The sequence below is a fragment of the Pan paniscus genome, chromosome 11, assembly GCF_029289425.2.
Source record: "Pan paniscus chromosome 11, NHGRI_mPanPan1-v2.0_pri, whole genome shotgun sequence".
NCBI classification, from domain to species: domain Eukaryota; kingdom Metazoa; phylum Chordata; class Mammalia; order Primates; family Hominidae; genus Pan; species Pan paniscus.
In genome coordinates this window covers 91,196,935-91,222,164 of record NC_073260.2, presented here as the reverse complement: position 1 = coordinate 91,222,164, position 25,230 = coordinate 91,196,935, and the positions used below count along the sequence as shown (strand labels likewise).

Below are 25,230 nucleotides of genomic sequence, written 5' to 3'. Positions count from 1 at the left end.
TTGAGACCAGCCTGGCCAACATGGCGAAACCTGGTCTCTACTAAAAATACAAAAATTAGCCAGGCGTGGTGGCGCATGCCTGTAATCCCAGCTACTTGAAAGGCTGAGGAAGGAGAATTGCTTGAACCCAGGAGGCAGAGGTTTCAGTGAGCCGAGATCACACCACTGGCACTCCAGCCTGCATGACGGGAGCGAGACTCCATAAAAAAAAAAATATATATATATATATATATATATATATATATATATCTCATACAAACAATATGTATCACATTTATATGTTATCAAGCACGATCATGTAATAAACCCACAAATGTCCAAACCCAAAACTAGAAAATTATTAATAGTTTGTACTACTCCTGTGTTCCTCTCCATCTGCCTGTAGGAATTATTTCTTTTTCTAAAATAGTTTTCTTACATACATATATATAGCAAAGAATGTATTTTTGCTTATTTTTCAGCTACAAGACTTGTGTCACACTGTATATAGTCTACTGTATTACTTTTTTTTTTTTTTTTTGAGGCACAGTCTCACTCTGTCACCCAGGCTGGAGTGCGGTGGCACAATCTCCATTCACTGCAACCTCCGCCTCCCGTGTTCAAGGGATTCTCTCCTGCCTCAGCCTTTTGAGTAGCTGGGATTACAGGTGCCCAGCTACACCAGGCTCTTTTTTTTTTTTTTTTTTTTTTTTTTTTTTGAGACCGAGTCTAGCTCTGTCGCCAGGCTGGAATGCAGTGATGCAATCTTGGCTCACTGCAACCTCCGCCTCCCAGGTTCAAGCAGTTCTCCCGCCTCAACCTCCCGAGTAGCTGGGACTACAGGTGTGTGCCACAACACCCAGCTAATTTTTGTATTTTTAGTAGAGACAGGGTTTCACCATGTTGGCCAGGATGGTCTCGATCTCTTGACCTCGTGATCCACCTGCCTTGGCCTCCCAAAGTGCTGGGATTACAGGCGTGAACCACCACGCCCAGCTACTGTATTATTTTTTATGCCTCCAGAATTTTTCTGTGTTGTTGCAGGTGTCTGTTGTGCCTTAATTTTTGCTATTGTAGAGGATTCTATTATGTGCAATTGCACAGCAGTGTATGTATCTGTTGCCCTGTGGATGGACATTTGGGTTGTGTCCAGTGTCTCTTGACCACCTACCTTGTGCCATGCCCCCAACCCTCCTGTCATTACTCCACAATCTAGCTACATCCACAAAGCCATGACTTCACGAAACCCTGTCTTCCGCTTCTGAGCTCCAGACCATATAAAAGGCATAACTGTGTTTATTGAGCACTTACTCTGAGCCAGAAATGATTCTCAACATTTTACATGTGGTAGCGCATTTAATATTCACAGCAACACAAATGGGAAGTAATATTCTTATCACCATTTTACAAATAAGAAGACCAAGGCCCAGAAGGGTTGAATATCTTGCTCAAGATCACACACATTTTGCCACCCCCCATTCCAAGTCCCATAGGCAACTCAGACTCAGCATGTCCATGATGTAACTTATCTTCCTCTCCAAACCATTTCCTCACTTGTGCCCTACTCTCAGTGGGGACATCTCCAATCCCCAGGCCCAAGGTGGAAACCGGAAGCCATTTCTGATTCCTCCCTCTCCCTCACCCACTCCATCCAAATGGAACCCAAGTCCTGTACATTGTACTTCTCCGGTATTGATCAATCCCCGCTCTCGTCTCTACGCCCACGGTGCTGACCCATTGTTAGGTGCCCGGCTGCTGCTCCTGGGTCATCACTTTCGCAGGCCCATCTCCACCATTTCCAGCATCCTACACACTGCGGCTCAGATGTGCTTTCTAAACCTCACCTCACCGTGTCCCCACCTCCAGAACGAAGCCCAGCCTCCTCTGCCCATCCCCTCAAACTGTAGAGTGCAGCTCCCACCCCCAAAAAGGACACCCCCCACCACCATACCCTGCTCTGTCTCCTCCTCTGGGAAGCCTCCTGGCCTTGGCCCAGAGGCTGGATGTGAGCTCCCCTACCCCGAGCCCCACAGCCTCCAAGCCTCCCACTCTGCACTCACCTTCTTCCTTATAATTACCTGTCCCCCATTAAACTGCAACCCTCAAAGGCAGAGCCCAGCGCATCCACTGCGCATCCCCAGTGTCCAGGCAGGGCCTGCACACAGTAGGTGCACAATAATTGTTGAAAGGCAAAATACATGAGCAAGGACAGGAACCATGGGTGATGCTGCCTTCTGAGCCCCAGGCAACAGAGTGATTCCTGCCTGGCCCCAGGGTCAGTGGATCCTGGCCCCCCACCCCACCCAACCTCCGCAGCTGCTTCCCTGGAGCCCTTGGAGCCCTAAGAGGCCTCTTCCTGTGTCTTCATGTGTTCGAAGGATTTCCCTCTTTGCATCTTCCTTTCCTATTCCTTCATGTGGGAGCACTCTGGCACCAGGAAGAAGAAAGAGGAGCCCAACCCCTTAACAGCCTTCAATCTATAACAAGCATTCTCAAGGGAATTAAAACTGATTCTTAAAAGGGGAGGTGAAAAAAAAATCTTACTCTTTTTTATGTATAAAGCACAGAACATATACAGAACATAAACAGATATATAGTATATCTGTGGTATTAAAATTTCACGTGATTAAGAAAAAAAAATCTAGAAGAATACTAGGGAAGGAACTAATGAAAAAAAGGCTAAAAAATTCTGATCTACATTCTTGGGCCTTGCCTTGTCTGGTGCAAGAACCGGCCAGAACTAGGGGAGGGGAAGAACCAGGGGAGAGTCTAGAGTCCAATCTCAGGATCCCCTCAAAGTATTTCCAAAGCCGGCCCCCCACCAGTCAGCTACGGTCTGTTCCCCAAAACCACCCTTCCTTCCCCCGTGCCTGAAAATCCCTCATTCTGTCATTCTTTCATCTCGCCCTGTTCCTACTGAGGGCGCAGGTCAGCTCTTCCCCATTCTCCCCCTGGGGCACCCCAGTTCCCAGGGCATGAAAGACTTGAGGTGCCTCACCTCTACACCTTGGGCTAAGACATAGCCCTGGAGCTCCTGTAAGAACCCAGGAGGGAAGCCCAACCACAGGAGGCCCCCAGGAAGTGGGGGTACTGCTGTCGGACAAGCCTTGCTTTATTGGGGAAGGGATGGGATCACAAATAATCTCTGCTTAGAAGTGCTCTAGGGCCATGGATTCATGTAAGGGTGGGGCAGGGTGGACTGAAGATCTGTTGGCAGGGCTCACGGAGACGGGGGTGAGGGGAGAGATCGTGGGTTCATGAGATCCCATCTTGGGCAATACGGTTATCCCGTGGTCTTCATATGCCACAGAGTCCTCCAATTTCAGGGGCTCCCGTGGGATGGTGGAGCCAATGAAGACCAGGTAGATGATGCCACCTAGATAGGCACCCAGAAGTGGTGCCACCACTGGCACCCACCACCAGTTCTCCCCATTGCTGCAGGCAAGAGGCAGAGGCCTGCTGAGGGGGCTGATGCCCAGGACAGCACCCTCATCCACCTTGGGCGAAGACTGGTTGAGCAGAGGAGTCATCCCCAGGCTACCCCAGGAAACACCCCCAACCCAGGGCCCTGGTCAGCCTCAGCCCGATTCAGGGACAGGGTTGACACTCAGTGCAGGTGCAGGATCTGTATCTGTACTGGCCTGGGGAAATGTTGGGACTCACTCCTGCTCCCCAGGCTACCTGGGGGCTCTGCAGGACCCTCCTGTGCTGCCCCTCACATCACCCCCCACCCCTCAACACACAGGGGACCCACAGAAAAACTCAAAGGAATGGGCCTGGGCAGGGGCAGTACCTGAAGACCTGTTTGCCCCAACCAGCAACGAAGGTGAAGATGCGGGGGGGCAGGTCCCGGGATGGGTTGATGGCATATCCTGTGTTCATGCCAAGGGACACCCCGATGATGACCACGAGGATGCCTATCACCAGCGCCTCTGTTCCTGGCAGTGCTGGGTTGTTCTCCTGGTCCGTGATGGCGAAGAGACACAGCTGGAGCATCCCGGTCAGCCACGCCTGAGGAGCAGATGCTGTGGCAGCTCACCTGGGCCCCTCCCCAAGCCACAGGACCTCGGCAGTGCCCCAGACCCAAGCCCACCAGCAGAGACACGTCTCGGTACAGTCTCCATCCAGAGTTCTTGTCCTGTCTATCCGGAGGGACTCCCTGCTGGCTCCGTCCTGAGGGGTGGAGGGCAGGGGGAGGGGTACTCATCCTGGACCACTGACCTCATTCAGGAAGCCACGCCACAATGTCATGTGATCAGGAAGGTAGGTGGCAAAAATGCCAGCTGTAGCGACGGGACCGGTCACCATCAGCTCTCCACCCGAAAAGTGGAGAATGGCCGCTGCGGAGACACAGACTGTCATGCGAACCTGCCCCCAACTAAGCCCCACCGGGGTCCCAGAAATGAGGTTATAGGTTAGAGGGTGGGGGATCTCCAAGGCTTTTTTCTCCCAGCTATTTTTTACAAATCAGGACACTGAGGTCCAATCTGCCCATATTTCATAGGAGGCGGCTGAGGCCAGAGGCGGACACCCGGGCAGGACACTCACTGTAGAAGAGACTGTAGATGGTGGCAGCCGCCAGGAAGGAGCCCAGGAACTGCCCCAGCACATAGACCGGAAACTTCCTCCAGGGCACGCGGCCCAGCGCACAGTTAGCAAAGGTCACAGCTGCATTCATGTGGGCTCCTGCGGGCAGCAGGCAAGTGTGTCAGGGAGTGAGAGCAGAACAAACAACAGTGACAAACAGTATGAGAACAACGATGGCTAGTGTGTATGACAGCATGCTCCGTGACAGAGCTCTCTCCTTGAGCCCTCACAACCACCCCGTGAGGCAGGGGCCACCATCTTCGTTTCACTCTTAAGGAAACTGAGGAACACAGAAGGCGACGGCTTGCCTAAGATGACCCAGCCAGTGAAAATGGTAGGTCGGGGGGCCCAGGAAGAATCTGGGGCAGATGCGTCATAGGCACGGGGTTCAGAGGAGACTTCCTCCCGCCCGGTGGCCAGGCTGAGGCACTGGCTGTGCTGGCAAAGGAGCTGGCTGAGGCGGGCAGGAAAGAGCCTGTTGGGGACACCTGGTCTTGCCCGGTCCGGCAGGGCCTGGGCTCACTCACCAGAGATGCGGCCTGCCACGTGCACTCCCATGGTGACTCCGAAGCCAAAACCCAAGTTGACACCAAGGTAGCTCCCATATGTTTTATTTAGAACCATATGGGCCACGGAACCAAGGCCGAATACCTACGAGGGAGGGCCTCTAAGGGGGCTGCCTGCCCAGAAGCCCCAACCTCAGAGGAGGACTCAGAGCTCAGTTCTAGCTCCTCACCCCCATGCCCTGGGCCTCCCTGGCATTGCCTGGAAGACCCTCTGCCACGCCCTCTTCCTCCAGAGCCTTCCCTCCTCACTGCCTCCTCTCCTTGCCCCTGCTGAGGCCTCTCAGACCTGAGCCACTGAGAGCCGGGTGGAGCGGCAGAGTTAGAAGCTCTTACTACAAACATCCAAGCACCTCAGCCCCAGGCCCACCTGAAGTTTTGGGGTGAGGCAGAGCTGCGAGGAGGGGATGGCTGGCATGCATTGCACCCCCTCAGAGTCCCTCACATTTCAGGCTGGCCTGAAGGAAGTTTCTTCAAGGGACCTCCAAATCCATCCATGCCTGACTCTGCAAGGAACCCCTCCCTGCACACACACACACACACACACTCCGCCGCAACCCCCACAATGCTGGAACAGTGGGGCCCTAACTGTCTTGCCCTCAGCTTCATTTCCACTGACCTCAGGCGGCATTCCCAAGCTGCTGCTTCTTGCCCATCCCTCACGGCTCCTCAGATAATGACGCCTTCACAGGGGAAGGGGCCTACCTTCAGGCCCAATAGCCTCAGTCCAGAGCCACTGTTCCCTTCAGCCCTGGCTCCTGTGCTATCCTCTCCCTCTGCAGAGGCCTCCGTCTCCCCCATACCTTCCATCCTCCCATTGATCGGCTCCCACACACTGGAGTCTCATCCTTCCCAGCAAACTGTCCCACCCCTGCCCAGCGTCCTTCTCCAGCTGTGGGTTCCTGGTTGCCTCCTCCCTGTTTCAGTCAGGCTGCAGGAGAGAACACGCTGGCCAGCTGCTTCAGCGCTTCCCTCACACCCCCTCCTCAATCTGGCTTCCACTTCCGCATGTCACAGACACCAAAGCTCTCTCCAAGGGATCCAGCAACCTCCTGATTTTCCAAAGGTCTTTTCAGGCATGGTTTTACCACGTAGACAGTCTCAGCTATGCCTGATGCGCTAAAATTCCCGTCATCTCCGCGGGGGAGCCGGATCCCTATTTGCAAATCCCCACTGGAACTCTCCTGGTGTTCCGCGGGCGTCTCAGGCTCTGTTGAAGGTTCGCCGTCTCACAGTACACCTGCTCCTCATGCTATGTTCCCCATCCCCGTTGGCCGAGCCAGAAACAGATGTTGCAAATGAGAGCTTCCTCGCCATCCTCCCCAGCATCCAATCAGCTCTGCTTACATTCTCCCCAAACCTCACCCAGCCTCCTCCTTGCAGCCAGAGTGATCTTCCTAACAAAAACCCCATCGCGTCTTCCCCAGACTCACTCACTGGCTCTCCTCCACTTCTAGGATAAAGTCCAAACTCAGTAGGCCACCATTGAAGACCCTGCATAATTTCATCCTTTCTGCCTGTTTCATATCTGCCCCAATACTCTTTGTATTCAGCAATAGTATTACTACTAAATAATAATAACCATTTATTGAGCACTGCCTACATGCCAGCGAGTTATACTGATCACCTCCTTTAACCCTTAACACCAATCTTACGACTTAAGCACTATTATTCTCCCCCACTTGACAGAGGGTAATCTGAAGCTTAGAGAACTTGAATGGCTTGTCCAAGGTCACACAGCCTGTACCTGGTGAGCCAGGATTAAATCCAGGCAGTTACCTGTGCCAGATGGCCTCAAACCAAACAACTGTGCTGCTCCATGCATGCCTTGCTTTCTTGTGCCACTGTTTTGTTTGTTTGTTTGATGTTTGAGACAGGGTTTTGCTCTATCACCCAGGCTGGAGTGCAGTGCCATGATCAGGGCTCATTGCAGCCTCCATCTCCTGGGCTCAAGTGATCCTCCCACCTCAGCCTCCCAAGTAGTTGGGACTATGGGCATGTGCCTCGGCACCCAGCCAATTTTTTTTTTTTTTTTTGAGACAGAGTCTTGCTCTGTCGCCCAAGCTGGAGTGCAATGGCACGATCTCTACTCACTGCAACCTCCAACTCTCGGGTTCAAGTGATTCTCCTGCCTTAGCCTCCCGAGTAGTTGAGATTATAGGTGCACGCCACCATGCCCAACTATTTTTTTGTATTTTTAGTAGAGACAGGGTTTCACGATGTTGGCCAGACTGGTCTCAAACACCTGACCTCAGATGATCCGCCTGCCTTGGCCTCCCAAAGTCCTGGGATTACAGGCATGAGCCACTGCGCCCTGTCCCAGCTAATTTTTTCAATTTATTTTGTGTAGAGATGAGGTTTCACTATGTTGCCTGGGCTGGTCTCGAGCTCCTGGCCTTAAGCAGTCCCCTCACCTCAGCCTCCCAGAGTGCTGGGATTACAGGTGTGAGCCACCATGCCTGGCCAGAATATCCTAATAATTTTACATTGACTGCATCTTGAAATAGGATTTTGGATATATGGGTTAATTATTAAAATTAATTTCACCTGTTGCTTTTTACCTTTTTAATGTGGATACTAGAAAAATTTAAATTATACAGATGGCTTGTATTGTATTTCCCCTGGAGAACTCTGTTCTAGAGTTGATAAAAGAGAAAACCTGGAGAATTGTAGACATGAGGGCCGAAGTCAAAGCCGTCAGAGGAGAAGGCCCCAGGAGAGGGTACAGGGTAAGAAGGCAGACCAGGCTGGATGCAGTGGCTCATGCCTGTAATCCCAGCACTTTGGGAGGCCGAGGTGGATGGATCACTTTAGGTCAGGAGTTCAAGACCAGCATGACAAAACCCCGTCTCTACTAATAATACAAAAATTAGCCAGGTGTGGTGGCGCTTGCCCGTAATTCCAGCTACTCAGGAGGCTGAGACAGGAGAATTGCTTGAACCCAAGAGGCGGAGCTTGCAGTGAGCCGAGATCACGCCACTACACTCCAGCCTGGGTGACAGAGCAAGACTCCGTCTCAAAAAAAAAAAAAAAAAAAAAAGAAAGAAAAAGAGTTGAAAGGCACCAGTGTAGACTCCTCTTCGAGAACTCGCCTGAGGAGCAGGGGAGAGAGAACATGATCCCGCGAAGGGGCTGACAGGGTGAAGGGAGGGATGTTTCATTTTGTGTTGTTTTCAGTGGAGAAACTTCAGTATATTTATAGGCTGAGAGAGGGACAGGCTGAAGATAAAGGACAGAGAAAAAGGACAGAGTAAAGTACCTGAATAGGCTGGACAGCTGGATTGGTGCAGAAGTGGAGGGGTCCTCCAGGAAGGAGAGGACCCCGCCCCAGCCAAGGGTTGATATGTGGATACATGGGTGGTTAATGGGTCTGGTGGTGAGAGGGACAAGAGGGTGAGCTGAACACAGGAAGTGTTGATTATTTTACCTGTCAAGCAGCAGATCAAGCCATTTGCTGATTAAAAAAAAAAAAAAAAAGTCAGAGTACAGAGCAGCTTTGGGGAAGTCTGAGAAAATGTGAAATAGCCCAGATATGGTGGGGGAGAGGCAGCTGAGCAGGGCCCACTGGGTCCCTCAGAAGCCCCAGGACAGAAGCAGGGGAGCCCAGAGCTGGGCTGGCTTCAGATCCAGGATAAGATACAGCAGGAGAGGACAGGAACAGATGGGGGTGCAGGGGGGAGTGAGGCCAGGACAGGTTGACAGGCTGGCAGGGTCAAGAGGTAGAGGGACTGGAGCAGGCATGGAGGGTCTGAAAACAGAGGGGCCTCCATGGCCTTTCCCCCATTCCAATACCATGTGCTAAAAATACTGGATGAGCATAGGCCGGGTGCGGTGGCTCACGCCTGTAATCCCAGCACTTTGGGAGGCCGAGGCAGGCCGATCATGAGGTCAGGAGTTCGAGACCTGCCTGGCCGACATGGTGAAACCCCGTCTCTACTAAAGATACAAAAAATTAGCCAGGAGTGGTGGCACATGCCTGTAATCCCAGCTGCTCAGGAGGCTGAGGCAGGAGAATCACTTGAACCTGGGAGGCAGAGCAGTGAACTGAGATCACACCACTGCACTCCAGCCTGGGCAACAGGGTGAGACTCTGTCTCAAAATAAATAAATAAAATAAAATACTGGGTGAGTGAATGAACCCCACATGATTCCCTGTGTCAGGGTTGCCAACTGGCAACTCATGCACGTAATTCATCCAGCGCACAGGTTTTGTTTAGCTAACTTGGTTTTGAAGAACAGAAGTTTCCGTCTCTCTTGAAAAATGAGCAGCTCAGGCAACACTGGCCTGCATTCCACTCTCCATGGCAACAGTCAGCTGGAGTGGCGGCAGCTATACAGCCTTGCACAGATTGGCACTCTGCAGCCAGCCAAAGTCCCCACCGCCCTGAGTTGCCGCTCTCTTGGCCCCCGTAGCATGTGATCTACAACCCTTGCCCCATGTCTCACGTGTATGGCTGGTTTTCCAGGGCCCGGATGGCTCCAGCCCCTCCTCTCCCTGATCAGTGAATGTGGCCCAGCCCATCCAACTCTCCCCCACAGCCAGGAGGCCAGCTCCAAGGGCAACACCCCTGGAAGCTGCAACATGGATCAGTCCACTTCCCTCATCCTGGCTGCAATAAATGGGGCCAAGGTCACACTAGCTTTTTTGGCAAAACCTTCACCCTGGTGACTCACTGAGATTCCTGTATATATATATAAAAACAAAAACAAAAAGCCCTCACTTCTTGGCACAGCCTGGCAACTAAAAATAACAACAACACAATGTCCGATATAGGCTTACACCTCACAAAGTTCTTTTACAAGTGCTACTGTCTTCAATCCTCACAGCAAATCTGCACGGCAAGAATTTTTCTCCCACTCTATAAATGGGGAAACTGAGGCCAAGAGAGGCATCTTGAACTACCTGAAAGTGAGGACCTTACCCTGGCTGGGGGAGCATTAACAAGCCAGAGTCTTCAAAAGCTGGCAATATTTAAGCTAAGGGACAGAGCATAGAGGTTAACGGTCAAGACTGTGATACTGGGCCGGGCACGGTGACTCATGCCTGTAATCCCAGCACTTTGGGAGGCCGAGGTGGGAGGATCACTTGAAGTCAGGAGTTCAAGACCAGCCTTGACAACATGGTGAAACCTCGTCTTTCCTAAAAATACAAAAATTGGCTGGGCATGGTGGCATGCACCTGTAATTCCAGCTACTCCAGAGGCTGAGGCGCAAGAATCGCTTGAACCCGGGAGATGGAGGTTGCAGTGAGCTGAGATCGCGCCACTGTGACAAAGCAAGACTGTATCTCAAAAAAAAAAAGACTGTGATATTAGACTGCACTGGATTTAATCTTGACTTACAGTGTGACCTTGGGCAAAAGGCTTAGTCTCAAGGAGCCTCAGTTTTCCCATCTGTGAAACTGGGATAATAATAGTACCTACTTCACAGGGCTATTGCGAGGATTTGGGAAGATGCTGCATGTAAGGGGCTTAGCATCACAGAGCCCGGGATGCATTAGGTGATCAATGAAAATCTCAACAAAAGGAAGAGAAACACAGATGTGGGCAGGTATCAAGCATGTGGGTGGTGCCTATTTCCCTAACAGCTCTCAGAGGACACACCCTCCTGCCTCCGAGATTCCAAGGGTTAACAGCCCTCATGGGGCTGGAATGTCTTGTGATAAGATAATTACTTTGCCCTGGATGAAGGAGGGACAGGATCCAACTGCTGTCCTCACAGCTCAGGAGCCAAAGCAGGTGGGGAGGTAGGAGAGGAGCAAAGGAGGGCTAGAGGCAGAGAGGAGAGAGCAGCTAGAGCACCCGTCCTAATAACAAGGGACCAATACATGGGTACCACAGGTGTACTGGGTGCTGAGACTTGGCCTTCTTCACACAAGTCCTCCAGCTTGATGTTAGTGCTCCTGTTAACCAATAAGGAAGCTACAGTTGTGGGCCGGGCGAGGTGACTCACGCCAGCAATCCCAGCACTTTGGGAGGCCGAGGCAGGCAGGTCACCTGAATTCGGGAGTTCGAGACCAGCCTGGCCAACATGGTGAAACCCCATCTCTACTAAAAATAGAAAAATTAGCTGAGCACAGTGGCACGCGCCTGTAGTCCCAGCTACTCAGGAGGCTGAGGCAAGACAGTCACTTGAGTATGGGAGGTGAGCTGAGATCACACCACTGCACTCCATCCTAGGAGACAGAGTGAGACCCTGTCTCAAAAACAAGAAAGCTAAATTTGTGAACAGTTAAGATACTTGTGGATAGTCGCACAGCTAGAAGATAACAGAGCTAGGATTCAAACACAGCTCCAAAGCCCACGAAAGCCTAATTCTACACGATATAAGTGAGAAGTCAGGCTTTAAGCCATGCAGAGACATGCCCAAGGCCAACTGGTCACTCAGTGGCAGGGTCAGGCTAAGAACCCTGATGTTCCGATTTCCTCTCTCCCTTGAGCTCCATGGGCCCCACCACACACACAAACAGCCTCTCTCACCCCACCTTCCTCTAGCATGCGCCTGGCTGCCTTTGCCTCCCTTCCCAGAGGCTGCCCCTTCTTTTTCTAGACCCTGGACCCTGCATAAGATGCAATAAACATGGCTACAGTCACGTTAAGGGCAGAGGCTCGCTGGGGTAAGTGGCAGGGCTGAAGCAGGTGGAGAGGGAGCAATCTCACATCCCGCCTGCAGTCTGGATTCTGTCCCAATCACACACTAAAGAAGAGCCCTTGTCAAGGTTACCAGCAACCTCCACGTTGCCAAACCCAAAGCCCTCTTGCCAGTGCTCACCTCGCGTGGCCCATCTGCCGCTGCCCACGCCGCTGACGGCTTCTTCCTGGTGGAACCACTGCCCCCCTCTGTCACGCAGTCTGCTCTGGTTCTCCTCCCACCTCTCTGACCATTCCTTCTCAGGCTCCTTTGCATGCCCCTCTTCATTCCTCAGGGCTCTGTCCTCAACCCATCCTTTTCTCTTTCTGTACACTCTCTCTGGAGTGTTGACAACCACCACCTGTGTTGTGATGAACTTCAACTTTTTCCTTCCAGACCAAGCCTCTCCTGAGCTCCAGCCCCTTGCCTGTGTTTAACTGTCTCCTGGATTTCCCCACAGGCATCTCGCCTCTCACCCTGTGCTGGGCCCCGTGCTCCAGAACAGCTCATCGGCGCTTTGCCCACATCTTCTGCTGGCAGAGTCTCCCCGATTCCATCTTCCACAGCCCTCTCAAACATGTGCTTTCTTCTCCAACCCCAGACCAGTCATCACCTTCTCTCTGTCCCAGATCAAAAACAGCCTCTTAACTGGTTCCCTCTTGCCAGCCTTGCCTGTTCTGCTTATGCTCCACACTGCACCCAAAATTACCTTTAAAACCCAAATCTGATCATGTCACTCCCCTGCTTGCCAGCCTTCAACATCGCCCATTGCCCTCTGGATTCATTATCAGAGCCCAATCATCAAGTTTCTCTTCAATCTCTCTCTCTTTTTTTTTTTTTCTTTTTTTTTGAGACAGAGTTTCGCTCCTGTCACCCAGGCTGGAGTGCAATGGTGTGATCTCAGCTCACTGCAACCTCCGCCTCCTGGGCTCAAGTGATTCTCCTGCCTCAGCCTCCTGAATAACTGAGATTACAGGCGTCCGCCACCATGCCCAGCTAATTTTTGTATTTTTAGTAGAGACGGGGTTTCACCATGTTGGCCAGGCTGGTTTCGAACTCCTGACCTCAGGTGATCCACCTGCCTAAGCCTCCCAAAGTGCTGGAATTACAGGCATGAGCCACCGCACCTGGGCCTCTTCAATCTCTTTATCCTGGGTTTCCCTTCTCCCCATTTCCAGCCGTGCCCCGGATACCCCAGTGCATGGTTTCATTTGACCCCCACATATTATGAGCCCTTTCTGTCCAAAAAGACTTGATGAGAAAGCCCCCCCTCCTTACTTTCCTCTGCTGCTTCCCCAGGCTCCCAGCTCAGAGGCAAGGAATGGACAATGTGACCTATGGGGTCAGCATGGGGAGGGGGTCATGGACGGCCCTGGCGGAGCCCCACCCACTTCGTGCTGCCCACCCACTCACCATCATGACGTATGTGCTCATGAACTCGGCCAGGAACTCTCGCACCATCTTCCTCTGCAGTATTTCCTGGATCTTTGCTATCACGGACCAGGAGACCATTTTGGAGCCACGGGTGGACCTGAGACAGTGGCCCGAGCCCATGGACAGAAAGGAGACTCAAGTCTGCCTGCTGCCCATCGGCTCTTCAACTCACAGCTGAGTTAATAGGTAACCCAGCAGCCTCGCCACACACACCTCCTCTTGCGCAGGGCAGCTGGGACAGCTGGAATTGGAGACACTTGAGAGCCACGGGGACATGGAGAGGAACTGGGGTAGATGGCCAGGCCATGCCCCTTCTAGTTGGGACTGGACCAGTAAAAATGGCACACCAATGAGGCCACTTTGCAGATGGGCGGGTGGGGAGCTGAAAATGCAATCCATGGTGCCAACAAGCCTCTGGAAAAAAGCAGGGTGGGAGAGAGCAGGCTGGAAAGTGGAGCTCAGTTGTCTATGTCTGTCCATCTGTCCATCTGCCTATCTGCTAGAGCCAGAACTTTGGGGTCACAGGCCAGGGCCTGGCAACAGTGAGGCACTCTACAAACAGCATGAGGTGTGACAAAGTCTGCTGCCGAGCTCTATAAACAGCACTGAGCACTGAAACATGTGCCAGGTTCTGTCAAAAATGAAGGGGTCAGCAAAATGCACCAGGTTGTGCAACCAGGTCAGTGCAAACAGAGGTTTGTGAGAGAGTGAGTGAATGAATGAATGACCAAGAGAGAGGGAGGGAGAAAAGGAAGGACTGGATCTACTTCCTGGTGTATCTTCAGTGCCCAGCACAATGCCAGGCACATAGTAGATGTGCAATAAATATTTGTTGAATGAGTGAAAACTGGGGAATCTGTCTCACTCTCAACTAGATCCTCAGAGCTTCCCAAAGGGCCTGGCACTTGATTTATATTTAGTTAAGTGCACGGTTAGATGGAAAGGTAGATGAAACAGGTGAGTAACAGGGCCCAAATCTGCATATAGGGAGAGGTATAGGACTGGAGTTTGGGGAAGGTGGCGGGGTGGGCCTGGAGGATAAAGAGGAAGAAGAGGGGCTGGGCCCGTTGGCAGACGCCTATAATCCCAGCACTTTGGGAGGCCAAGGTGGGCAGATCACCTGAGGTCAGGAGTTCGAGACCAGCCTGACCAACATAGAGAAACCCCATCTCTACTAAAAAAATACAAAATTAGCCAGGCATGGTGGCGCATGCCTGTAATCCCAGCTACTTCGGAGGCTGAGGCAGGAGAATCGCTTGAACATGGGAGATGGAGGTTGCGATGAGCTGAGATCTTGCCACTGCACTCCAGCCTGGGCAACAAGAGCGAGACTCCATCTCAAAAAAAAAAAAAAAAAAAAAAAAGAGGAAGAGGGATACAGATACCTCTAAGTGTGGCCTTAGTCACTCTGCTATCTCACTGTCTGCATGCCTGGAAGCCGACACCAGCCCCTCAACTCCTCTGGCCAGCCCATCCTTGCGCATCACGTACTGCCTTAGCTGCAGGCCTTTGCACATGCCAGTCCTACGCCCAGAATGGTCCCCTGCCTCCCCAGAGTCTCCTTTACCCGCCAGCCTTCTTTTCTTGACCTAAATTTCCCTTTCTCTGGGAGAGCCTCCTACCCTCTCCTCTAGGCCATTCACTTCTTCCACATGCCCCACGGTGCCCACTCTTTCAGCTGGGGCAGTGCTCGTCACACTGCATAGTAATTGCTCAGTTAGGCCAGGCACATGGCTCATGCCTGTAATCCCAGCACTTGCCGAGGCGAGCTGATCGCTTGAGCCCAAGAGTTCAAGACCAGCCTGGACAGTATGACAAAACATCATCTCTATAAAAAAAAAAAAAAATACAAAAATTAGTCAGGTGTGGTGGTGCATGCCTGTGGTCCCAGCTAATGGGGAGGCTGAGGTGAGAGGACTGCCTGAGCCCAGAAGGCAGAGGTTGCAGTGAGCTGAGATCACACCACTGCACTCCAGCATGGGTGACAGAGCGACACCCTGTCTCAAAAAAAAAAAAAAAAAAAAAGCTTGATTAATAATTAATTAACGGTTTTTCTTCCTAAGGGCTGGGATCATACCAGTTTCCTTCGCTGCAGTGCCTGAACATAGCAGACATAGTAGATTCAATAAATCTTTGGTTCATTGGCTGGTTGTTGCCTGCTGTGTGCTGATGAGAAAGGAGCCAGGCTTCCAGGATTCCCTTGGTGTTCTTGGCTCCCTGCTCTGTCTACCTCTCCCCTGCCTCTATAGTACCTTCCCAGGACTGTCTTTGGGCTGCTGCTTGCATTGGTAGGGTCTCTTCTTCAGGGCTGAGGAGGCTGGTCATGGGATAATGAGACCCCTATACGATGCTGCATGGGAGCTGGAGTTGGATGGGGGCCAGTGGATTATCCGCGCAACTCTGCATCCCCCTCCATCTACTCCTCCCTGGTTTTGTTTCTCTGGGGTAAGGAATAGAGCAAGGACTGGGATGGGTGAGCTATGAACAGAGGGTCTCAGCTGAAAAGTGGAAGATGTTTTATTCCATGCCTGGACATCTCTCATTCCCTCTGCTTACTTTTTGCTGCTGTGAGGTCAGGGGAATTTAGGAGCCCTGAGGAATGCTGCTGCTCTCCCTAGCAGGGCGAGGTGACCCTCCATTGGCCCCCATCCAACCCCAGCTCCCATGCTGGAGGTAACCACAAAAGAGGAGAGAAAAGTGGACAGAGCAGAAAGCCAAGAACACCAAGAGAATTCTGGAAGCCTGGCTCCTTCCTCATCACCACACAGCAGGCAAGACACAGTAAGCAACAGATAACCACCAACCAGCCAATGAACTCAAGATTTCTTGAATCTACGATGCCTAGAATGTTCAGGCACTGCAGTAAAGGACACTGGTATGATCCAGCCCGTGGGAAGAAAAGCAATCAATTGAGCAATTACTATGCAGTGTGATGAGCACTGCCCCAGCTGAAAGAGTGGGCACCGTGGGGCATGTGGGGGAAGTGAATGGCCTAGAGGAGGGGGTAGGAGGCTCCCAGAGAAAGGGAAATTTAGGTCAGGAAAAGAAGGCTGGCGGGTAAAGGAGCCTCCAGGGAGGCAGGGATCATTCTGGGCGTAGGACTGGCATGTGCAAAGGCCTGCAGATAAGGCAGTATCCAATATGCAGGAATGGGCTGGCCACGGAGGAGTGGAGTTGGCAGGAGATGGGCAGAGAGGGGCCAGGGCCAGGTGGCAGAAGGCCTCATGGCCCACATTAGGGAGTCTGAACCCTACCAGAGGGCCATGGGCCAAGTGGAGGATTTCAGCAGGAGAGCTGCCTCCCCTGTGGAGGCCAGGATGGAGGAAGTGGAGTGGAGGCAGGGTGAGCATCAGCTTCTCCACAGATGGGTGGAGAAGTGGCGGCAGCCTGAGCCACAGAGATGGCAGCGCCAATGGCCAAAAGAGCACAGTCAAGCTGACAGCCTTGGTGTTCGGTTAGAGAGGGAAGGGAGCGGGGCAGCTCAGCAATGCCCTCAGGTCCTGGCTAGGGCAGCGGAATGACTAGTGTGGGGCGCAGCAGAGAAGCTGCGGGAGAATGGACAAGGAGGCCCTTTCTGGGCATGTTGAGTGTGAGGAGCCCACTAGACACTTGGGTGGGATGGCCAGTGAGGAGGCAGCTGGTCATGTGGTCTCATTTACAGACACATTTGGAGGATAGCAAATCACAGATGGTCATCTGAGCCATGGGCATAGATGAGAGAGCTCAAGGAGAGGGTACAGACTAAGAAGAGGGGCCCAAGAAAGCCAGCCTACAAAGCGAGAAACTGACAGCCAACCAGATTCCCTAAGTAATCTTCTAACTAAGCAACTAAATAGCTAACAACTCACTAACGCCTGTTTCTTTTCTTTTTCTTTTTCCTTTTTTTTTTTTTTTTGAGACAGGGTCTCACTCTGTCGCCCAGGCTGAAGTGCGGTGGCACAGTCACAGCTCACTGAAGCCTAGACTTCCCAGGGTTCAAGCGATCCTCCCACCTCAGCCTCCCAAGTAGCTGGGACTACAGGAGCATGCCACCATGACCGGCTATTTTTTTCTATTTTTTGTAGAGATGGGGTTTTGCCATGTTACCCAAGCTGGTCCCAAACTCCTGGACTCAAGCAATCCTCCCGCCTCAGCCTCCCAAGGTGCAGGGATTTCAGGCATGAGCCACCACACCCGGTGGCTTACTAACCCTTTGACTAACCTATCAAAAACCAACTAACTGATTCTCCTGTTAACCAGCTATTAACTCATTTAATTATCTAATCAACCAGCCAACCATAAACTATCCAACTAACCACGAGCCAACAATTCAACCTGCTAACCAACATTTCTTAATTCAACAAACATTTGTTGCCCAGGCATGGTGACTCATGCCTGTAGTTCCAACACTTTAGGAGGCCGAGGCAGGGGGATCACTTGAGGTCAGGAGTTCAAGACCAGCCTGGCCAACATGGCAGAACCCCATTTCCACTAAAAATAAAAAAAAAATTAGCTGGGCATGGTGGCAGGCACCTGTAATACCAGCTGGGGGGGAGGGGCTGAAATATGAGAATCGCTTGAACCCAAGAAGCAGAAGTTGCAGTGAGCCGAGATCATGCCACTGCACTCCAGCATGGGCAACAGAGCAAGACTCCGTCTCAAAAAAAAAATTTTTTTTTTGTTGAGCATCTACTTATGAGTCAAGCACCAGGGATACAAAGTCAAAACCCACTCTCCACCCTTGGGTCACTCTGTTTAATGGAAGAGATTGGTAATGACAACACCACCAGAGAGAAGCAGCCTGGGACTGGGGGAGCTCAGGGGAGGCATGGGAGGTGAGGCCTGAAGGGGGTTTTGAAGAATGGGCGGGTGGTGGCCTGACATGGCCATGGGGGAGTAGGGTGGTGGTAGAAAGAATGGTGGAAGCTGTGCACATTCTAGATATTTTAGGAGATCGGTGACTGGATGTGAGACATGGGGGAGAGGGAAGTATGAAGGACATGACCTTGACTTCTGGCTTGAGCAACTGAGGAGAAGGGGACCCCTGACTGAGCCAAGAGCACAGGAGGAGTGGACTTGCAGGGGGCGGAGCAGGCTGTTTCCATCTAGGAGCTGAGTTGCCTGTGAGACACCAGTGGGTCTCTAGAAACATGATCTAAAGCCCTGGAGAGAGACATAGGCTAGAGGCAATGATGTCAACAGAGTGGCACTATTCATTCTCTCCATCCAAGTGTACAACAGGCAAATATCCCTGCTTGCGTGGAGCTGACAACAATGAAATGTAATAAGTAAGTACATTTGTATAAGCGAAGGTACCAGCTCCTGTGGAAAAAAACAGAGCAAGGAGAGGGGAATTGGGACTGCAGGGGCTGGAGATGGGGTGTGATTTCAAATAGGGCAGCCAGAGTAATCCTTGTTGAGAAGGTGGCCTTGGAGCAAAGCCATGAAGGAGATAAGAGTGGGCTGTATGTTAGCTGCAGAAAGCCTCTCAGGTGGAGGGACTAGTCACCAGAGGACTCTCAGCATGTTTGAAGAAAGCAAAGAAAGTCAGTGTGAGGCCAGGTGCAGTGGCTCACACCTGTAATCCCAACCTTTTGGGAGGCCGAGGCCGGTGGATCACCTGAGGTCAGGAGTTCAAGAACAGCCTGGCGAACATGGCGAAACCCCATTTCTACTAAAAATACCAAATAATAATAATAATAATAATTAGCTGGGCATGGTAGTGTGTGCCTGTAATCCTGTAATCCCAGCTACTCAGGAGGCTGAGGCAAGAGAATCGCTTGAACCCAGGAGGAGGAGGTTGCAGTGAGCCAAGATCATGCCATTGCACTCCAGCCTGGGCGACAGAACTGGATTCCATCTCGAAAAAAAAAAAAAAAAAAACCTGAAAAGAAACTCAGTGTGGCTGGAGGAGGGAGAGCAGGGGGCTGGAGTGGGGAGGCCAGAAAGCTAACAAGGCTGCGCCTTGGCCATTGCAAGGACTGGCTCTTGTTCACCCCAAAGACAGCTGAGCCTGAGAGGGTGAGAGGTGCCGAGTGCAGTTGAGTTGAAGGCCACCTGCATGCCTTGACCCTCATCCAAGTATTTCTGAGCCTCCCCTCACCCCAGGACCCAGCCCAGGCAACAGGTGGAAGATGCTCTTCTTCTGGGACCTCAGAGGTGAGTGGGTGGGTGGGGAGGAGGAGGTCCAGGGGGGACAGCTGCCCCAAGGGAGAGGCTGAGGATGGAGCAGGGAGGGCACTGAAGTGGGCTGGGTGGAGGACAGGGGGCTGGAGGGTGAAAAGAGGGTGGGGTACTTACCGCCTGTGCCTGGATGCTTGAACCATGTTTTGTCTTACAGATTTGTAGATGCTGAGGAGCCAAAGAGAGGTCACTAGGGCTGGAGGACACAGAACTTGGCCCCACACTTCCATCAGACCTTGGTCCCCAGGGGAGAAGCCCTGGGTCAGCTCCTGCTAGTGCCACTCCCTTAACCCAGCCAAGGAACAGGGAGGGAGGAGCGGTGCTCAGCCAATGAGGCAATGCCCTGGAGCCCCACCCCACCCATGCTGGCCCCAGGACCCCAACCCCAGGCCAGACCCTCCAGTGCTCCTCCTGACCTTCCCTGTCTGCAGCCTGGCTTTGGACTGTGGAGATGCCCTCAGCCTCTACTCAGTGGCTCCAGCCTCATATTTGCATGCTATACCTTTAACCTCGAGCCCTCTTGCTGCTAACTTAAACTGCGACTGTCCAGGACCTGCACACACACATACATGCACGCATGCACACACACACACACACAGAAGGTGAACACACAGGATGAGGCCCTGAAAACTCGTTTCACCCGTGTACCTCGCCCAAAAATTCCCCTTTGTACTTCTATCTTTATCTCTAACTGACAGCATGAAGGTAGCCCGAACGAAGTCCCCTCACCCTGTCTGTCCTCCTGATTCTCTAGCCCAGTTCCCTCTAGCTCCAGCACAGACTCTTATCTCCAGCCCTGACTGCCGAAACCCTCCAGCCCCGACTGCCGAAACCCTCCAGCCCCAGCTCCAGCCCCTCAGGAGGGGACTCCATGGGAGGAACGACTCCAGCAAGCCGGCAGCTGACCCGTCTCTGGCCTGCACGCCTCCCCCTGTGGTCCACTGCTGGTGGTCTTCAGCTCTCTCCTCGTCCCACCCCCATGGTCTGCTGACAGCCCAGCTCAGCGCATCCCTGCCATCTCTGCTCTACCGCTGGTCCTCCCAACAACCAACTTACAGGTAAGGAAACTGAGGCCCAGAGAGAGGGTGTATGTGCCTGTGTCACACAGCAACACAGGACTGCACCATAACAAGAAAGCCAGGACTTCCACTCCCAGCCGGGGTTCCTTCCCCAAGCAATCCCTCAGTCACCTCCTCCCTGTATGGTACCCAGGGAATGGCCCTTCCAGATGTGGGCGCTGAGGAGGCCGCCCCATCCCCACCCTGCCTGGAGCCCCACTCACTCTGCTGAAATGTCTCTGATTCTCAGCCTCCGCCTTGGGGGCTTCTCAGTTACAGCGCATCTTGATCTTGTTCCTCCGTGACTGTCCCTGGCTCAGCTTCCACCCCCAGCTGGGGCTCAGCTATCCCTGTGTCCCCAGTCCAGAGCCTGCCTCTCAGCTCTCCCAGGGCGGCCTCGAGTGCTGCTCCTGCTCCTTCAGGGGAGACGTCAATAAGGCAGGGGTTTGGCTGGTGCCACTTGAACCAAGTCCAGATGCACTGCCCAAAATAACATCCCTCGTCCGGCCAGCAGTGCCGTGGAGACCGAGTTCTGAAGCAGGCCTTTGTGAGGTCAGAGGTGGAGCTCTGGGTGGGCACTCTGGGCCTCTCAGTCCCAGAGGAAAGGCCTGTCCTCCAAGCCAATGTGCAGCCTGACTCTGGGGCCGGCACCTGAGGAAGCCCTCCCTGAGCCCCAGCCCTGGGGAAGGCTGAAGAGGCCTCTGAGCCCCCAGCGCTGGGGAGAGCTGTGCAGAATAGGACTGGAGGTGGAAATGTTGGAGATTAACAGCCAGGTGGGGGGGACGGGGGGAGGCCCTGGGTCAGTCCTCAGGGAACCCCCATTCTGAAGGGGGAAAGGGAAACTCAGGCCCAGTCCTCAGGGGCCCCCAGTCTGAGAGGAAGGAGGACACACGAGCCATATTTGCAGAGAAACACCAGCCTGCGAGAGGAGGTAGAAGCCCAGGCCTGGCCCTCCAAGGGCCCCTAGTCTGAGGAGCAGTCCACCTGTCCTCGGGAAAACACCTCCCTTAGGAAAGGCCAGCAAGGCCCCCGTAAAGGAGCCACAGTTGGATCGGGGCATGGGGCTCAGGGCTCAGCGGCATGGGAGCTCCAGGACCGAGGTGCAGTCAGGAGAGACCCTGGGGGCCAGCGGCAGTCCAAGAGGACTTTTGGAGCCAAGGCCTGACTGGGTCTCAAACAATGGGGCAGGCAGTTTGGGATTTCAGCAGGTGGCCCAGTGCTGAGACACAAGGGAGGTGTTTCTGGTCTGCAGACACTGAGGACACTTGCTACGTGGCGTGGTGGACGGTGGGTAAGTCCTGGGAACTTCCGGCACCAGGCTCCATGGGTGGGAAGGGGCATAGGATTCAGTTGTCCAAAGCTCAGGTCTGGGAATGGAACTGTCCTGTAGAGGGTGCCAAAGACCAGGTCTGGAACCTGCATAGCCCCAGTCCCCACCCCTGCACACACCCTCCCACCCCTTCCAGCTTTTTCTGCAGATCTTTCTGCAGGGGTGAGGCAGGGAGAGGAAGGGGTCGGCCGCAGTCCCAGGGCTTCCTAGTCAGAAGCCCTCTGTAAGGCACTAACTTCCCTCTGCAGATTCTTTTTTTTTTTTTGAGACGGAGTCCCACTCCGCCCAGGCTGGAGCGCAGTGGCACAATCTTGTCTCACCACAATCTCTGCCTCAGTGATTCTCCTGCCTCAGCCTCCCAAGTAGCTGGGATTACAGGCATGCACCACCAAGCCCCGCTAGTTTTTTTGGACTTTTAGTAAAGATGGGGTGTCACCATGTTGGTCAGACTGGTCTCGAACTCCTGACCTCAGGTAATCCACCCGCCTCAGCCTCCCAAAGTGCTGGGATTATAGGTGTGAGCCACTGCGCCCGACCTCCCTCTGCAGATTCTACGTGGGCTCGAGATTCAGCCTTTCTTCCTCAGGAAGGGAGGGGTGCACGCCTGGAAATGGGAGAGCCCTGCGTTTATTCCTTTCCCATGTGTGCTCCCAGGGCCGGGATGAGGTCATGTTAGAAGTGGATCTGGGGTCTTGGATGAGGTCAGCACTTGGGCAGAGTTGGATTGGGCTGGTGTCAGGTTGGTGAGGGAGGGAATTGGGATCCATGCTGGGGTCAGAGATCAGGCTCTAAGCTCATTTACAGGGCTTGACCCTGGGGACTGAGAGGTGGAGAAGACACAGTCCCATGTATCTCACGGCAGAGACAGGTAAGCAGCAGGTGACTTAGGACACACCAGATAAGCTGGAAGGAATACAGACGGGGCTATCCCAAGCTGGAGGGGTACAAGGGTCTTCCAGAAGAGGTGACATGGGAACTGAGTTTTCCAAAACGAGCAGGGGGAGGTGGCACCGTGGCATTTGAAGCTTGATGGGATTGTGAGAAAACCTGGGAGCTGCGAGTGACTTGCAGAGGGCTGCAGAAGTGGGCAGGGATAGACCATGAAGGGCTTTGTCAGCCAGGCCAAGGAGTTCTGACTTTAACCCGAGGGCCTGAGGAGCCTGCGAAGGGTTCTAAGCAAAGAGAAGAGCAACAGGGTCAACCTGAGGTCCCTGAGGCCCCAGGGCATCCAGCAGGCAGAGGCGCAGTTGGGCCTGGGCTGGGGAGAGAGGTCTAGCTGGAGAAAGAGAAGAGGAGATATCAGCCCCTGGACATTCAGCACTAGAGTCGCTGGGGCTGCCCAAGAAGCAGAAGGAGGGAGGCAAGGGCCAGGGCCAGGATTATGGGGAAGAAGGATGACGACGAAGGAGTGGGTGGGGAAGGAGCTGGAAACCCACACACAGGGCTGCCCAGAGGCTGATGGGAGCCAGTAGGGGGCTGTTGCCCCAGAGTTGGGTGCTGGGAGGGGCTGGCCAGGCAGGTGTTTGCAGACAGCTGCCTGGATGAGCTGGTGGGGATAGAGGGTGGCAACAGCACTGAAGAAGCAGAGGCTGAGGAGGCAGAAAGTTCAACTGCAGAGAGAAGAGAGGCAGCTAAAGGGGCCACCAACGTGGGAGTTTGGGTCAGAGCTGTGAAGCATGTTAGTCTGCACAGAGCCTGCGGCGGGGGGTCTCTGGGTCTCTGAGCCAGTGGAGATAGTTGGGGGGCAGAGAGGGAGGGGACACCCGGGGTCCTTTCTTCATAGGATGGGCTTGAGTAGAGTTACCAGATAAAATATAAGATGCCCAGTTAAATTCGAATTTCAAAGAAACAATATTTGCCACAACCTTATACCTGGTATACCTTTGGTCTAAACTCAGGCCCTCTTGATGCTTAAACTGTGACTGTCCAGGACCTACACACACACACACACACACACACACACACACACAGTTTTATTTTTAGCAAATAAAAATATAGCCAGGTGCATTGGCTCACTCCTGTAATCCCAACACTTTGGGAGGCTGAGGTTGGTGGATCACCTGAGATCAGGAGTTCGAGACCAGCCTGGCCAACATGGCGAAACCCCGTCTCTACTAAGAATACAAAAATTAGCCAGGTATGGTGGCAGGTGCCTGTAATCCCAGCTACTCAAGAGGCTGAGACAGGAGAATTACTTGAACCCAGGAGGCAGAGGTTGCAGTGAGCTGAGATGGCGCCACTGCACTCCAGCCTGGGTGACAGAGTAAGACTCTGTCTCAAAATAAATAAATATATAAAAATAAAACAAAATACTTTTTTATTTTATTTTATCTTTTGAGCCAGAGTTTCGCTGTTGTCACCCAGGCTGGAGTGCAGTGGTACAATCTTGGCTCACTGCCACCTCCACTTCCCGGATTTGAGTGATTCTCTTGCCTCAGCCTCCCAAGTAGCTGGGACTACAGGCATGAGCCACTACACCCAGCTAATTTTTGTATTTTTAGTAGAGATGGGGTTTCACCATGTTGGCCAGGCTGGTCTCAAACTTCTGATCTCAGGTGATCCACCCGCCTCGGCCTCCCAGAGTGCTGGGATTACAGGCGTGAGCCACCGCGCTCGGTCTAAAATACTTTTTTCATTCAAACATTTGTTAAGAATATCTTCCTATGACAGTAGGTCCATGTCCACCTCATGCCTGTTGTACAGCATTCCACCTGATGGAGATTATATAATAAGGAATCCTTCTATTGATGAGCGTTTAGATTGTCTCCAATTTTAAACGGACCCAACACTTCTCTATTATGAACAACATGGGATAAACACAATTGGCTGAAACTCAATTAGGGATGAAAATGCAAATCGAAATTTTAAAATATCAGAATGAAGAAACAAAAATGAGTAAAGGTGCTAAAAACTGTCCCCGAATGTCCCCCAAAGTGTTGACACACACACAAAAACTAAACATTTTGATTAATTATTTGTTTCAATCAACATGCCATTGGATTAACTTATCACAAAAACTGCTTTTCATCACGTTGTTTTACACTTGTGGTTTTTCCGACTCTTTCGAGCCACGGAATCCTTTGCATAAGTCAGGAGCCCATGGTATAAACAAGCAAGGAAGGAGCCGCTCTGGTTCCAGGCGCAGGGGTGGGGGTAGGAGGGCAGGGCAGGTCCCTCAAGGAGCCCTGGTCTCTCTTGAATCATCTGAAGCCATGAAGGTTCTCAGAATGCCCCAAAAAGAAAAGACACTTAAGCCCCACCCAAGTAAGCATCTCCTTCCAAACTCATTTTTCAGGTAGGAAAACAGATTCAGAGCAAGGTAACAACTTGCCCAAGATCACCTAGAACTAGAACATCCAGACCAGGGCTCTGGCTCACCCCAAGGAGACCAGGGATCCCCTACTAGGTGGCGAGGCTGGGGAGGGGCAAGGGCACAGGCAGGACCCAGGAAGGTCTTTAACTCTCACACCCACCAATTACCAGAACT

General features: G+C 52.6%; 1 protein-coding gene across 5 annotated transcripts; it reads right to left on the bottom strand.

Annotated features, from left to right (window-relative positions):
• Positions 1–1,315: 1,315 nt before the first annotated feature.
• AQP7 (aquaporin 7) lies at positions 1,316–20,940 on the bottom strand. Of its 5 annotated transcripts, none has more exons than XM_034967306.3 (8): positions 20,638–20,940; positions 19,473–19,523; positions 13,173–13,290; positions 5,094–5,217; positions 4,528–4,665; positions 4,201–4,319; positions 3,773–3,990; positions 1,316–3,414 (listed from the first exon to the last, which is right to left on the bottom strand). In XM_034967306.3, the coding sequence occupies exons 2-8, from the start codon at positions 19,496–19,498 to the stop codon at positions 3,129–3,131; spliced, it is 1,029 nt and encodes a 342-aa protein (XP_034823197.1). In that variant the 5' UTR covers positions 19,499–19,523; positions 20,638–20,940; the 3' UTR covers positions 1,316–3,128. The 5 variants fall into 5 exon arrangements, with proteins under 5 accessions (XP_034823197.1, XP_054973296.1, XP_034823203.1 ...); XM_055117321.2 differs by having other exon boundaries at positions 19,473–19,551; positions 20,638–20,933; XM_034967312.4 differs by having other exon boundaries at positions 1,316–3,355; positions 20,638–20,922.
• Between the last annotated feature and the right edge of the window lie 4,290 nt (positions 20,941–25,230).

Excerpts from the sequence above, each read along its gene's own strand:
- AQP7 (XM_034967304.3), bottom strand. The coding sequence starts at position 19,585 with ATGGAAGTGTGGGGCCAAGTTCTGTGTCCTCCAGCCCTAGTGACCTCT. Across the intron at positions 13,291-19,472 it reads CAAGCATCCAGGCACAGGCG|GTCCACCCGTGGCTCCAAAA; the intron begins GTAAGTACCCCA and ends CCACTGTCTCAG. Across the intron at positions 3,415-3,772 it reads TGGGGCAAACAGGTCTTCAG|CAATGGGGAGAACTGGTGGT; the intron begins GTACTGCCCCTG and ends TCTTGCCTGCAG.